At 43.5% G+C, this 14,765-nt stretch overlaps 1 protein-coding gene across 1 annotated transcript in view; it reads left to right on the top strand.

Annotated features, from left to right (window-relative positions):
• Positions 1 to 14,765, top strand: part of ryr2a (ryanodine receptor 2a (cardiac)) — an 801,439-nt gene that overhangs the window by 229,900 nt on the left and 556,774 nt on the right. The window contains exon 3 of the mRNA XM_063055593.1: positions 13,248 to 13,352. Within this exon, the coding sequence (XP_062911663.1) occupies positions 13,248 to 13,352 (105 nt within the window). The remainder of the gene's footprint in view (positions 1 to 13,247; positions 13,353 to 14,765) is intronic.

Here is a 14,765-nt window from a genome sequence, read left to right on the forward strand (position 1 = left end):
TGTGTGAAAGTCCTGTACTGGATAGGTTTTCCTGTATTTAAAAGATAAATAGGTCAATATTGGCTGCCTTATTTCCCTTAAGATTTTCCTGATCTGAGTCCTAAAGAAGGAAGGTCACAATGACCAGAATTCTGCAGTCAGCGGCCATGACAGTTGGCGGTCACTGACTGCAGAAATAAGTTGCAACTTCTCTTTTGCCAGCTTGCATTGATCCTCTCATAAGAGATTATGGGAGTTGGAGACAACTTCCTTCCCTGGTCTGGCTTTAATGATCTATCGGATTGATTGATCCTCAATTGTCCTCTAAAAAGCTGGTAGTGAGCAGATCTGTGGGTCCTACATTCCAGAACCCTAACTATTATATTAGAATAATTACAACTATATGCTACCAGGTCACAGGAGATATGAAATCTCAACATTTACACAAATAGCCTCTTTTGGTAGGTAGTCTATTCTGGATTGTGATCTTCTCCTGACAAACCAGGTTGTTCCTCTTGACTGCATTTAGAAAAATCTGCCTTGAAATGCTGCTGCCAAAGCTCATCCAAGCACAAAACTGAAGTCCCACTGACAGTCAGCTTTCACCGAGCATAATCTCTTCCACCACCACAGTCTCCATTCAGTGGCCCATTATCAGTCTAATCCTTTTCCTGTCAGGTTGAGCTTGTTCTTGAGGCTCACTGTTGTAATTTCTTGATCTAGGAAAGCTTAAGTAACCACTATCTTGTTAGTCTTCTTAGGTTTCACCTGAACTGGAATTATTGGAAGTTTACAATCATGATCTCCAGCCGCCATAAGGCCGTTAGATAGAAGGCGGTACTTGCTGCTGTGTTTGCTTCATTCACAGTTTGTTTTGAATCTGCACCCTTTTCATTTGTTCTGTGCTCAGTTTTAGCTTCACATTCCTCAGTAGCCACAGTGGTGGCCAGGCTGCTTCCTTTAGCTTGAAAACAAATTTATGATCCAGTTTTGCACACATCTCTACTTACCGCTGGTGATGTAGCATTGTATTTTTTTTCCAAACACTGGGTGTGTGGCAGTCTTTACTTGTCTTTCAGTAAAATCAACAGTGGCTGTGAAAGTAAACTTAGTGCCTTTCTTACAGCACGATCTCCATTTTTCTCTAGGTTTATCAGGCAATTTACTTACGACAATCCTCATGCTAGCAGGCATGTCCAACTCACACATGTCCTGCACTTCTTCCATGGATTTACAATAGCTTGCAAGAAAAAGACTGTAATCTTGTAGAGGTTTCACATTTTCTGATTTGATAAATGGCCTTTTTCCATGTAGGCCTCAGCAATTTTGTGCTCATCACCAAAATGTTCCTGCAGTAAAGCCTTTAGATATCTTTGCTCCAGGCTGGCCTGCTGATAACTTTTGACAGGCTCTCTAGGGTAACCGCCAGTGAACTGTTCGAGAAAATAGAGACGGTCATCATAAATATCAGTCAATGCTATTCTTGAAAGCCCTCGTAAATGAATGGTACTGCAATGCATCGCTGTTGAAGATTTCTAGGCGGAGATGCTACGCGCTGTTCATGCATTACTATGCTTGTTATTGCCTTTCACGCCCTTATGGCTTCCAGTGCAACATTCAGACCTATATAATCTGAAACACGAGTGTCATCATTCTGTAAATCAATGTTCTCAGAAGCACTTTGTGCTTTTGGATATGGCATAGATTCAGAGTGCCTCCTTGGTACAGGCTAAGAGTAAATACCCTGAATTTACCTCTTAGGGTTCAAAGTCATGGCTTATAGACTTTCGATTCTCAAATGTATCCACCTTGACATTGAATAGGCTGGATTTTCTCTGTTCCATGTCAACATAGGAACTCTCACTGTAGAACTGTCCTGCTGGAGCATGTTTAGCACCCACAGCACTTGAAGCCCTTAGCACTTTAACTCGGCTGTCTTGGCCACAGTTTCTTTCTGTAACTTAAGCTGCTCCATCTTTCTCAGAAGTTGCTCTTCCATCTGTTCCTGGTTTCTTCAAAGCTGTTTCGCCTGTTCTTCCAATGCGTGTTTATCCCTCAATATTTGTTGTCTTGCTTAATAGTTCAGCTAAATCAGTCTGGTTCTAATGCGTGCTGCTGGGTTATCAGATGTAGATGTGTATGCACATTTGACACACTGTCTTTAACTTTGTACTTATTCACACCCTGTCCTATGGCTTTGTAAATATTTTCATTTCTTCCAGAAATCTGACCTTCAATATTGCATGTTGGTTTAACTTCTCTCAGTCTTGACTTCATGGCCACTACTCCCAACTGGACACATGTTGTTTCACCGGTGCATGAAGCAGACAAAACAGCAAATTCAATCCAACTGTCGGTGTCCCAAGTAGTTTCAATTTAGCATTTCAAAAGAACCAAGGGTTGAAATCTTCAGTCAAGCACCACGATACAGCTTACAGCTTTTGGTCCTCAATTGGACAAGCAGTGCTGGCCATTCAAAACCATGTTTCAACCCCAAACACACAACACAAGCCAAGAAAAGGTCATTACATGCTTCAAGCTTCTCCAGGCTGTGGTGTTCCTAAATGTCACGGTCACCTCCGAATCCTGCTGTTCATTTGATATACCTGTTGAAAAACGTTTGCTGATAGAATGTAATGCCAAAATTCAACCTAAAACTAAAACTACAACCAAATCAATTGCCACTGCCTGCGGCCCTACAGATCTGTTATACTGGCTTGTCCCCAAGTGTAAGCTAAGTGCAAAGAAAGGTTATTGAGCAATATTGAGTGGTCAGCAAAAGATATGACATCCTCTGGTCCCAAGCTACAAACGGCAATGAAATAAGCAAGAAAACGTGACTTATTCCTTTTGCTTTTACCACGCTATAATCATGTGATTAGTTACCAAAATAAACCTAATAAATGTAAAGTAAGGAATACAATGCAGATAGAGAACAGATGTGAGGCTCCTACATACCTAAAGCAATGATACTTAGTGAAATACTGTACCTGTTTTGATATTTGAAATCAAAAGACAACAGGAAAATTAAAAGTGGAGAAGTGATTGAGGTTACCAGGCCTTCAAGTTAGTTTGAAGAAGCCAGTTTTAAATGTTCTTAACCCTAATGCTTCACTGGTGCACATTTTGTTCTGGCTGCTTTGTTTTACACACTGAGTGACAATAAGTCTCAACTTCCATGCATTATGGTAAGCTGCTTTTTGCAAGTGGGTTTGAACTGTCAACCAGTATTAATTCTGCAAAGGAATATCACAGAGACACCGCCTGATGATGATGGTGCAAGTTGAGAACATGATTTTAACTCTAGTGGAACCAATGCTTTGCAGTGGAAATGCTTTTCTAATGTAGCAGCTTTCTGTTGACAGCACGATCAGTTGGAAGTGACTAACCAGGAAAATTATAATTCAACAAATTCTTGGAAATCATACCATTCTAAGTTAGAAAATGTTATTGCCCTTGAGACTGTTCGGATGTCAAAACCTGATCTGCAGTGTTTGCTTACGGCCACATTTTATTTAACAGCCGGTTGAATCAGTTATAACTCAGTGCATTTAGTGAAATTTGTTCTTGATTTCACTTCCCATTCCCATTCCCACATGTCGTTCCATGGCTTCTTCCATTGCTATGATGAAGCCAACCTCAGGTCAGAGGAGCAAAACCCTCGTATTTTACTGGGGTGGCACGGTAGCCTAGTGGTTAGCACAACGCTTTGCAGTAGCAGCGACCCGGGTTCAATTCCCACCGCTTCTTGTAAGGAGTTTGTACGCTCTCCCTGTGACTGCATGGGTTTCCTCCGGGTGCTCTGGTTTCCTCCCACAGTCCAAAGACATACTGGTTGGTAGCTTAAATGGTCTTTGTAAATTGTCCCATCATTAGGCCAGGGTTAAATTGGGGGATTGCTGGGTGGCAAGGCTCAAAAGGCCTGAAGGACATATTTTGCACAATGTTTGATGGTTGATTGCTGTCTGGCTGGTAATTCACTTCCAAAGATCTGGAGGGACGAAGAGTCCTCAGGAGTGGCGATACGATTGTTAGTGATTGTAGAGGCCAGTTCTGGATCTGCAGACTCTGGAGCAGTAGGGACATGTGAACAGCTGGATGTAGGCGCTTGGGTAGTAGGATCCTTCCTGTATCTCCTCTTCTCTTCAACAGTCGCTCTTCCGGATTCCTCAGAATTCCTGGCTGCTCCATGGATCAGCATTTTCCGGTGGTCTCTGTCACAAACCAGCTGCCACTCATTGACCTCGATATTTCCCTCTGAGAGCAGCTGCTTAAGTTGGTCTTTGTACATCTTGCGCGGGGCACTACGATCTCTCTTGCCCTCAGAGAGTTCTCTGTAGAGTACTGCTTTCGGTAACCAGGAGTTGTCCACGTGGCCTGAGCAGCAACTTGGCTTCAGTGCTTGGAAGTTGAGCCTTCACCAGGACCTCATTGTTGGAGACACGATCCTGCCAGCTGACACCCACAATGAAGCAGAGGCAGCACTGACGAAGTGCTTAAGCAACCGGATTTGCTTGCAGTATAAGACCCAAGCTTTGGAGCTGTATAGCAGGGTTGTGACAATGGCAGCCTTGTACACGTGGACCTTTGCAAACAGATGCAGCTGGTGGTTCTTCCGCACACGTTTCTGGAGGAGCCTGAAGGCACTGCAAGCTCTTGCAAGTGGATTGTCAATGTCCCTTACTGGTGTAGCATCGTTGGAGATGATGCTGCCCAGGTAGGTGAAGTGCTCACCCGTGGTGAGAGGTTGGTCGTCAGTGGTGATCCGGGATGGGTAGTAAACAGACGAGGGGGCTTCTGGTGGAGGATCATTGTTTCCGTCGGACTGATCATTAACCCGAAAGCCCTTGTAGCCTCGGCCAACTGAGTGACTGCAGCTTGTAGCGTGTCCTCTGTGTGCGTGAGAAGAGCACAGACGTCAGCATATAGTCGCTTGAGAATGGGCTCTTATATGGTTTTTGTTTGGGTGAGAAGGTGGCAGAGGTTGAAGGTATTTCCATCAGTGATGCCCTCCAAGGTGTTCACTTTCACTTCTGTAGCATCATGCTGAAAAAGATGACAGAGAGCACTGGTGTTAAACACAGCTTTGTTTCATGGCGGTACTGATGGAGAATTGGTCAGACAGGTCACTGTTGTGTTCAACCTGACCACTTTGCCTTTATGAAGCTACTGCAGTACGGTGAGGTATTTTGGGGGATAGCCGAGCTTCGACAGAATCTTCCAGAGTTCTTGTCTCCTTGTACAAGAACAGAGGGGAGAAATCAGAGTTGTAAACCTGCTGTCTACCGCCGGGAAGATCCTCGCCAGAATTCTCTTGGACAGAATCATCCCTATCATTGCCGATGGCAGCCTCACGGAGAGTCAGTGCGGATTCAGAGCAAACAGAGGCTCATCCGCCGTGATCTCCGTCCTGCACCAGATACAGGAGAAGTGTCGTGAACAGGATATGGCACTGTATGTGGCGTTTACTGAGCTGACCAAGGCCTTTGATAGAGTCACCTGCGATGGTCTGTGCTGCAACGCAATAACAAGCAAACAAATAAAAAAATAATTATTCCATTTGGATAGCTTCCAACATGACAGTATGAGCAGTGATTTTTCAATTTCTAATAATTTCTCCATTTCCTCTTCTCCGAGGTGGTCTCTTTCTCTCCTTTTCCATTCTTCATTATGGCACCTCTCTTAACTCTTCTCTTCTCCTCACCTGCCTATCAACTCCCTCTGGTGTCCCTTCTCTTCTCTGTCTCTGTCATGGTCCACTTGCCTATCAGATTCCTTCTTCTTCAGCCCTTTACCTTTTCCAGCTTTTCACTTCATCTCCACATTCCCGACCCACCCACCTCCCTGGCTTCACTTATCATCTTCTAGCTTGTACTCTTTCCCCTCTCCCCATCTTCTTATTCTGGATTCTTCCCCCTTCCTTTCCATTCCTGATGAAGGGTCTGGCCCAAAACATTTATTTCTTTTCCTCTCCATAGATGCTGCCTGACCTGCTGTGTGTTACGCTGGGCTCCCAGTATCTGCAGAATCTCTTGTGTTTTTTTCCTTAGTCACTGAACTTTATCAATAGAGAGCACTACACAGTGTGTTGGAGGGACTCAATGGTCAGGCAGCATCTGTGGAAGGAAATGGACAGTCAACATTTCAGGTCGAGACTCTTTGTCTGGGCTGAAAGAGATATAGCCAATATTAAAAGTGGAGGGAAGGGGTGGAACAAGAACAAGCAGGTGACAGATGGACCCAGGTTTTGGGAGTGTGGTAGGCAGGTGAGGAAGGGAGGGGAGAGTGGGAATAATGGCAGAAGCTGGAGATGATACAAGTGGCGAAAAGCTGAAGGTGATGAAATCTGATAGGAAAAGAAGGTGGAGTATGAAAAAAATAGGGAAGGTTCCCCCTGGATCCCCTCCTCCTTCTCTTTCTTCTACAGTCCACTCTCCTCTCAGATTCCTTCTTCTTCAACCCTTTACCTTTCCCACCCACCTGGCTTCACCTATCACCCTCCAGCTGGCCTCTTTCCTCTACCCCCACCTTTTTATTCTGACATCTTCCTCCTTCCTTTCCAGACTCGAAGAAGGGTCTCGGCTTGAAACGTGGACTGTTCATACATTTCCATAGATGCTGCCTGCTCTGCTGAGTTCCTCCAGCATTTTGTGTCTATTACTTTGGATTTCCAGCCTCTGAAGAGTTTCTCATGTTTCTTAAGGGAGGGAGATGGGGAGGGGAAACAGTGGGAGGAGTATGTGAGTGGTGGGCAGATGGAGAGGAGGGGAGGGGAAAGAGAAAGTTGATATTGGCTAGTTGGATCAGGAAGAGGGAGAAAAGATAAATGGGGAAAGGGGGCAGAGGAGAGCAGTTATTGAAAGTTTGAGATCTCAATGTTCATGCCCCAATATAGGAGACTGCTCAGTCAGAATGGAGGTGCTGTTCCACTCATTTGTGTTTTTAGCCTGGACCTGGGAATGGAGGAGACAACAGACAGACATGTCAGTATGGGAATGGAAATGGGAAGGGGGAGTGGAATTAAATTGGCTGGCCACCAGGTGATTAAACCTGAGAGACAGAGTCAACAGAGTCAGGTTGCTTGGGTGGGTAGGGGAGGGAAGGGGGAGGAGGGGAGGAGGGAACGTCGACTCAGACCATGAGAGGCCTGCGTTGGGCATTTTCATGCCTTACAAGGCGGGTAGAGATCTCCATAAACTGAAAATGTCTGCATCCAAACCAAGAGCACTCCCAATATGAAAATAAAGTGCAGTTTTTCAATCATGATTTATGATTAAATGAGCATAATCATATTGGGAGTGCTCTTTCTAAAAAAGTAAATATTTGCCAGAGGCTAGATATTAGCAGAAGATGGATGGATTGTCAATTCTGCGCTTGATGGGCAGAGCAGTCCTCTGCAAAGTGAACATCCAAAAGAGAAATTGGTCTGTAATAACTACAGTGAGTAAGTCAGGCTGGTGCCTGGAGTTTATGAGCTGCCTGCAGGATCCCTTTCAATGACCCAGTAAATGAGCAAGGAGTTATTTTTGAAGTTGACAGCACTGTCATGTTGGGATATGCAGCTGTCCTTTTGTGGAGAATTGGAGCAAAGCTCTGGCTCTTCGTCCTGCATGGCACTTTCTTATCACCGCACTGTTTTAAAGCTGCATTGATATGTCTTTGAAGTGGTCAGGGTGGTGATGTGTAACTTAATTCAGTCTCTTGAAACATTCCAAGTGAAGGAAAGCAGTCCTTCGTAGTATAAAGCAACACACACAAAATGCTGGAGGAACTCAGCAGGTCGGGCAGATGGAAACAAATAAAGCAGCCGACATTTTAGGCTGTGACCCTTCTTCGGGTCTGGAAAGGAAGGGGAAAGATGCCAGAATAAAAAGATAAAAAGGTGGGGGGGGGAGGGGAAGGAGGATAGCTCGAAGATGATAGGTGAAATCTGGTGGGTGGGTAAGGTAAAGGGCTGCAGAGGAAGGAGATTGGACCAAAGGAGAAATGGAAGGCAGAGAGGACCCTGGGTGAAGTGATAGGCAGGCAAGGAGAGGCTAGAGTGGGGAATAGGGTAGGGGAAGGAAAAATATTTTTCACCAGAAGGAGAAATCGATGTTCATACCATCACTTTGGAGGCTTTCTACAGTAGACAGAATATAAGGTTCTGCTCCTCCATCCTGAGGGTGGCCTCAGGATGGAATGAGAAGGGGAATCGGAATTAAAATGTTTGGCCACCAGGAATTTCCACTTTTGTCGGATGGAGCGGAGGTGCTCGATGAGGCGGCTTCCTAATTTTATAATATAATTAAATAGCTTTACGAAGAAAGCTTTACAGATATCTCATGCAGCATTAATGTGTATAATTTAAGTGTTAGGTAGTATATAAAAATATCTGAAAAGCAAATAGTGTTACTAGTTTAGATTTTTGTTTACCACTCCAAAGGAATTCTACCCTATAACAAGTAATGCTATTTACTTAGTTCTTATCAAAGTTCAAAGTAAATTTATTATCTTCTTTTCATGTTATATGTCAATGATTCAGATGGTGGCTTTGCCCACAATACAAAGATAAGTGGAAGGGCAAGTAGTGTTGAGAAAGCAGGGAATCTGCAGACGGACTTAGACAGATTGGGATACTGGGCAAAGAAATGACAGATTGAGTATAATGTAGGGAAGTGTATGGTCATGCACTGTGATAGGAGGAATAAAGGTGTGAACTATTTTCTAAAAGGGGAGAAAATTCAAAAATCAGAGGTGTAAAGGGAATTGAGTGTCTCTGTGCCGGATTCCCTAAAGGTTACCTTAACAGGTTGAGTTGGTGGTAAGGAAGGTAAATAAAATGTTAACATTCATTTCGAGAGGACTAGAATTTAAGAGTGAGAATGTAATGCTTTATAGAGCATTGGTCAGACCACACTTGGAGTATTGTGAGCAGTTTTTAAGATCAAAGTTCGAAGTAAATTTATTATGCAAGTACTTGTATGTCACCATATATAAACCTGAGATTCATTTTCTTGCAGACATACTCAATAAATCCAATAACCATAATAGAATCAATGAAAGATCACACCAATATGACGGACAACCAGCCTAAAAGTTAACAAATTGTGCAAATACAACCAGAATGAAAAAAGAAATAATAATAATAATAATAAGTAAATAGGCAATAAATCTTGAGAATATGAGATGAAGAGTCCTTGAAAGTGAGTCAGTTCAGTGATGGGGCAAGTGAAATTGAGTGAAGTTATCCCCTTTGGTTCAAGAGCTTGATGGTTGAGGGGTTGTACAGTTCCTGGATCTGCTGGTGTGAGTCCTGAGGCTCTTGTACCTTTTTCCTGATGGCAGCAGTGAGAAGAGAGCGTGACCTGGGTGGTGGTGGGGATCCCTGATGATGGATGCTGCTTTCCTGCGACAGTGCTGCATGTAGATGTGCTCAATGGTGGGGAGTGCTTTACCCAGGATGGACTGGGCAGTATCCACTACTTTTTGTAAGATTTTCCATTCAAGGGTACAGTATTGGTGTTTCCATATCAAACAGTGATGTAGCTGGTCAATAAATTCTCCAGCACACATCTATAGAAGTTTGTCTAAGTTTTAGATGTCATGCAAAATCTTCACAAACTTCTAAGGAAGTGGAGGCACTGCTGTACATAACTTTGTAATTGCACTTAGGAAGTACAACGAGATCTCAGTGTCCTTGTTCATCAGTCACTGAAAGTAAGCATGCAGGTACAGCAGGCAGTGAAGAAAGCTAATGGCATGCTGGCCTTCATAACAAGGGGAATTGAGTATGGGGCAAAGAGGTCTTTCTGCAGCTGTACAAGGCCCTGGTGAGACCACACCTGGAGTATTGTGTACAGTTTTGATCTCCAAATTTGAGGAAGGACATTCTAGCTATTGAGGGTGTGCAACGTAGGTTCACGAGGTTAATTCCCGGGATGGCAGGACTGTCATATGTTGAAAGATTGGATCGACTGGGGTTGTATACACTGGAATTTAGAAGGATGAGAGGGGATCTGATTGAAACATATAAGATTATTAAGGGATTGGACACGCTAGAGGCAGGGAACATGTTCCTGATATTGGGGGAGTCCAGAACCAGAGGCCACAGTTTAAGAATAAGGGGTAGACAATTTACATAGAAACATAGAAACATAGAAAATAGGTGCAGGAGTAGGCCATTCGGCCCTTCGAGCCTGCACCGCCATTTATTATGATCATGGCTGATCATCCAACTCAGAACCCCGCCCCAGCCTTCCCTCCATACCCCCTGACCCCTGCAGCCACAAGGGCCATATCTAACTCCCTCTTCAACAAAGCCAATGAACTGGCCTCAACAGTTTCCTGTGGCAGAGAATTCCACAGATTCACCACTCTCTGTGTGAAGAAGTTTTTCCTAATCTCGGTCCTAAAAGGCTTCCCCTCTATCCTCAAACTGTGACCCCTCGTTCTGGACTTCCCCAACATCGGGAACAATCTTCCTGCATCCAGCCTGTCCAATAACGGAGTTGAGGAAAAACTTTTTCACACAGAGGGTTGTGGTTCTGTGGAATGCTGTGCCCCAGAAGGCAGTGGAGGCCAACTCTCTGCTTTCAAAAAGAGTTAGGTAGAGCTCTTAAGGATAGCGGAGTGAAGGGATATGGGGAGAAGGCAGGAAAAGGGTACTGATTGTGGATGATCAGCCATGATCACAGTGAATGGTGGTGCTGGCTTGAAGGGCTGCATGGCCTACTCCTGCACATATTGCCTATTGTCTATTGTCAGTTGCATATTGGGCCCAGGACAGATCGTCTGAAATGATAACACTGAGGAATTGAAGTTATAGTGGTAGTATTCTCATTTCTGAGTCAGAATGCTGGTATTTTTGGATTTGTGGCGTGTACTTCGGAAGTGCAGAGGAGGGTTGACCCAAAAGTAGAGCAGCAGAGACGATTTAGCAGTGAGCAATAATTTTAATAATAAACTCCAAAATAAGCCATGAGGGGGCCACAAAGAAGAGCGAACAGATGCTAATCACCACAGGCAATAAGGTGACTGAAGGCCAGGAGCAACTGGATGAGGATGGCTGGTTGGATGAGTGAACAAGGGCTGTAGTTGAAAGCTGCGTTTATATAGGCTGCAGGTGATGAGTTGGAAAAGAGTGGCAGGTAATTGCTGTTAGCTGGGTGGAGACCGGGAGGTGCCTGCCTGTGCAAGCCTGACACTTGCAGTAGCCATCTGCTGTTGTTTTGGAAGAGACAGGTAGCTGAGGTTGAAGCTTGTGGAATCAAAGGCAATTTATTGACAGCTGGGAATCTGGCTGAGTTGTAGAAGGCAGGCTAAAGATATCAGTGGTCTAAAAAGCAGTATGTGACTAATAGTATCCTGCAAGGATCCGTGATCAACAGATTTATAAATAACTTAAATAATGGGATAGAAAGCCACAAAGCCTGTTGACGACACAAAGGAAGGTGGTATTGTAAGCTGTGTGGGTGGCAGTATTAATTACATAGTATTATTAATAGGTTGAGCAAATGGGGGAAACTGCGGGAAATGGATTTCATTATCGACACTAATGAGATCATCCATTTGAGAATTAAAAAGGATAGAAGAGAGCTCTTTCTAATGAGGGAAAAGTGAGATGTAATGGATGGGAGACTTGGTCCTTGTACAATGAATACTAAATTGACATGAAATGCTGAAAACAATAATGGAGGACGCTAGTTCACCAGTCTTTATGCCTGGAAGACTGGATCACAAGCAGATATAATTTAACTTATGTAAGGTCCTACTTAGACCATAACTGGAGCATTGTGAGCAGGTCTGTGCTCTAAGGATAAAACAGTACAGGATAGGAACAGGCACATGATCTTGTGGCAAACTAATTAAATTAGTAATTAAATGCCTAATTAAATAAATCCTTCCTGCCTACATATTTTCTATACCCCTTCATCCTCTGCAGGCACCTAACATTCTCTTTATTAAAAAAAAGTCCCTGTATCACCATAAATGTATGCCTTCTTGTATTGGATATTTTGCCTCTTGGCTGTCTGCTCTGCCTATACCTTTCAAAGCCTTATAAACTTCTATCAGATCTCCTTTCAGTCTCTGCTGCTCCAGAGAAGACAACACAAGTATGTCTAACTCTCCTCAGAGCACATGTTTTCTAATCAAAGCATCCTGGTATCCTCTTCTACTCCCTCTCTGAAGCCTTCACGTCCTTCCTATAATGGGGCAAGCAGATATGAGTGCAATGCTCCAGGTGTGGCCTAACTGGAGAGCATAAAAAGCTGCAGCATAACCTCCTGCACGTCGCACATTTAGATGGAGACGTAACGTAAAGATTTTTACTCCTCATGTATGTGAAGGATGTAAGAAATAAAGTCAATTCAATTCAAGTCAATTCTAATAAATGCAAGCATGGCATATGCAACACTCTCAGGAAGAACTCAGCAGGCCAGGCAGCATCTGTGGAAAAGTGAAAAACAGTCGACATTTCGGGCCGAGACCTTTCTTCAGGTATATGCCTTCTTTACCACCCTATCAATTCGTGCAACCACTTCCGGGGAGTTCTGACTTGGAAACTAATAGTGGCCTTGAAGGGAGTGCAAATTCCAGAGGTTAAATCACAAGGAGAGATGGAACCTAGTATTGTATTCCCTGGAATTTAGATTAAAGGGTAACTTAAGTTAAATATTTTTGCTATAATTAGATAGAGAAACCCAGTCCAGATGAAGGGTCTCGACCTGAGACATCAACCATCGATTCCTTTCCACTAATGCTGCCTCCACTGAGTTCCTCCACCAGCTTGCTTTTTGCTTTGGATTCCAGTCTTCTGTGTCTTCTAACTGAGCTGGAATGAAATGAGGAAACACTTCGGCACCAAGACGGCGGGAGGAATTTGGAACACAGCCAAATGTTAATTTTAAACATTGTTAGACTTTTTTTTGTCAGGCAGGGAAAGGGCAAGTTATTTTTATATAAATCTTCTACTTAAGTATTTTCAATTATTGTGCTTTTACTTAACTTTTTTTAAGTTTAAAAGACTTTTTTGTTTAATTACTGACTTAAACTTTGTTAGATTATAACTATACTTCATTAGCAGCAGAATGTTTTGGGCAGAACTGAGAGTATAGAGAAGCTATGTCAATGAAGATCTTTCTTTAAAACAAGCTGAAAACACATGAAACTAGTCAGTGGTATGGAGGATTTTACTGGGTTGGAAGGAATTAAAAGCCACCTTAAGTTGCGCTTTCTCTAATATGAATCCTTGTATTTAATCTTATATCTTGTTGCTTTTATTACAGAATGTTCCTCCGGATCTCTCTATCTGCACCTTTGTGTTGGAGCAGTCCCTCTCTGTCCGAGCTCTTCAAGAGATGTTGGCAAACAATGAAGAGAAAGCAGAAGGGGCAAGTAATTTTAAAGCCTGGAGTAACATTTACCATCTGAAGTGTAGAGGCTGACATTATGTTAAGAGGCCATTCAGCACCCCCCCCCCGCCCCCCCGGTCCATCCCTACAAAAATATGGGCTTTCGCTTAATCCCATATCCCAGATCAGTTCATAACCCTGCAGGTTCTAATTCTTCAAGTGTTCATCTAGATATTTTTTAAATGAACTGAGGCTTTTTGCCTCCACCACCTCATCAGGCAATGAGTTCCAGACCAGGACTACGTGTCCTCAATTCTCCTTTACTCTTTCTATGAATTAAATTAAAGCCAAGGTGTTGTCCTCCTTGCCGAAGGAAAGGATCATATTGTCAGGGTCACTCGTCATTTTATACACCTCAGTCTATTCTCTCCTCACTCACTTTTGTTATAAAGTGAACTAATCCTGTCTTTCACACGGTTATTCCTCAAATTCTGATGACTGGATGTAATTGTAAGTCAACTGCATGCCACTGAATAGAAAACAATAATTGCCCTTCCAAGAAAGGTGGGGAACAACTGAACTGAAAGGGAATGATCCCTTTAAATTCAAGATGAACTAATGTACAGATGTTGGCCATGTTTTCTGCTATTAGGACCTAGAACACAAAGTTTTATTATCCCCAATTGAACAGTAGTATCAATGCTGGAGTTCTAGTTCAAGATAAAGTTCAAGTTTATTGTCATAGTCATACATGGTGGCTTTCCATCATGTCTGACAATGATAGGAAACCTGTTCTGGAGAGTTTTATAACATGGAAAAGCTGTTGCACTTGAGCAGTTCCACTTTCTCAACCTCAGAAGTCCAGGTTCAGTGGTAGGAGGAAACGTCACAAACTGGGGTCTTCTTTGGTTTCAGTGGATGGCCATGACGCCTTCTATGGCTTGTCATGTCCTTCGCTCTCCGTGGAGTGTTGCAATACCGTTTCTCCGGCATTCGGATCTCACTGTGTAGATCCCATCTGCCCAATCTGCCGAGGCTGACTTGCACGCTGGGACAGGCATGTCCCCTATCTCACTGAGGTATGAGGCCGCCAGCTACCCTCACCTGGTTTAGCCCGCCTGCCTAAGTCGTGTACCGGGCTGTGGCAGCTGTCGCAGTTATTTGGAGCTACAGGTGAGAGCTGAGTGTCCAGTAAGGACCAAAGGTGAGTGAGATGACCTGGAATGGACATGACAAGCGTCTTTACCGGAGGTGCTGTCCCTCCCTCGACACCCCTTACACCCAACAGACATACGTACACGGAGTATAACTGACGTGGAAGTTAGTTGTTTGCAGCAGCAGCATAGTACGTTATAAATATGATGAGCATAGGTTAACGTGAACTTAAATTAACAAAAATTATACATAAGTTGCAATACAAAATAAACATTATGACACTTTGTGCAAGTTGAA

Source organism: Mobula hypostoma, chromosome 8, assembly GCF_963921235.1.
Source record: "Mobula hypostoma chromosome 8, sMobHyp1.1, whole genome shotgun sequence".
Classification (NCBI taxonomy): Eukaryota; Metazoa; Chordata; class Chondrichthyes; order Myliobatiformes; family Myliobatidae; genus Mobula; species Mobula hypostoma.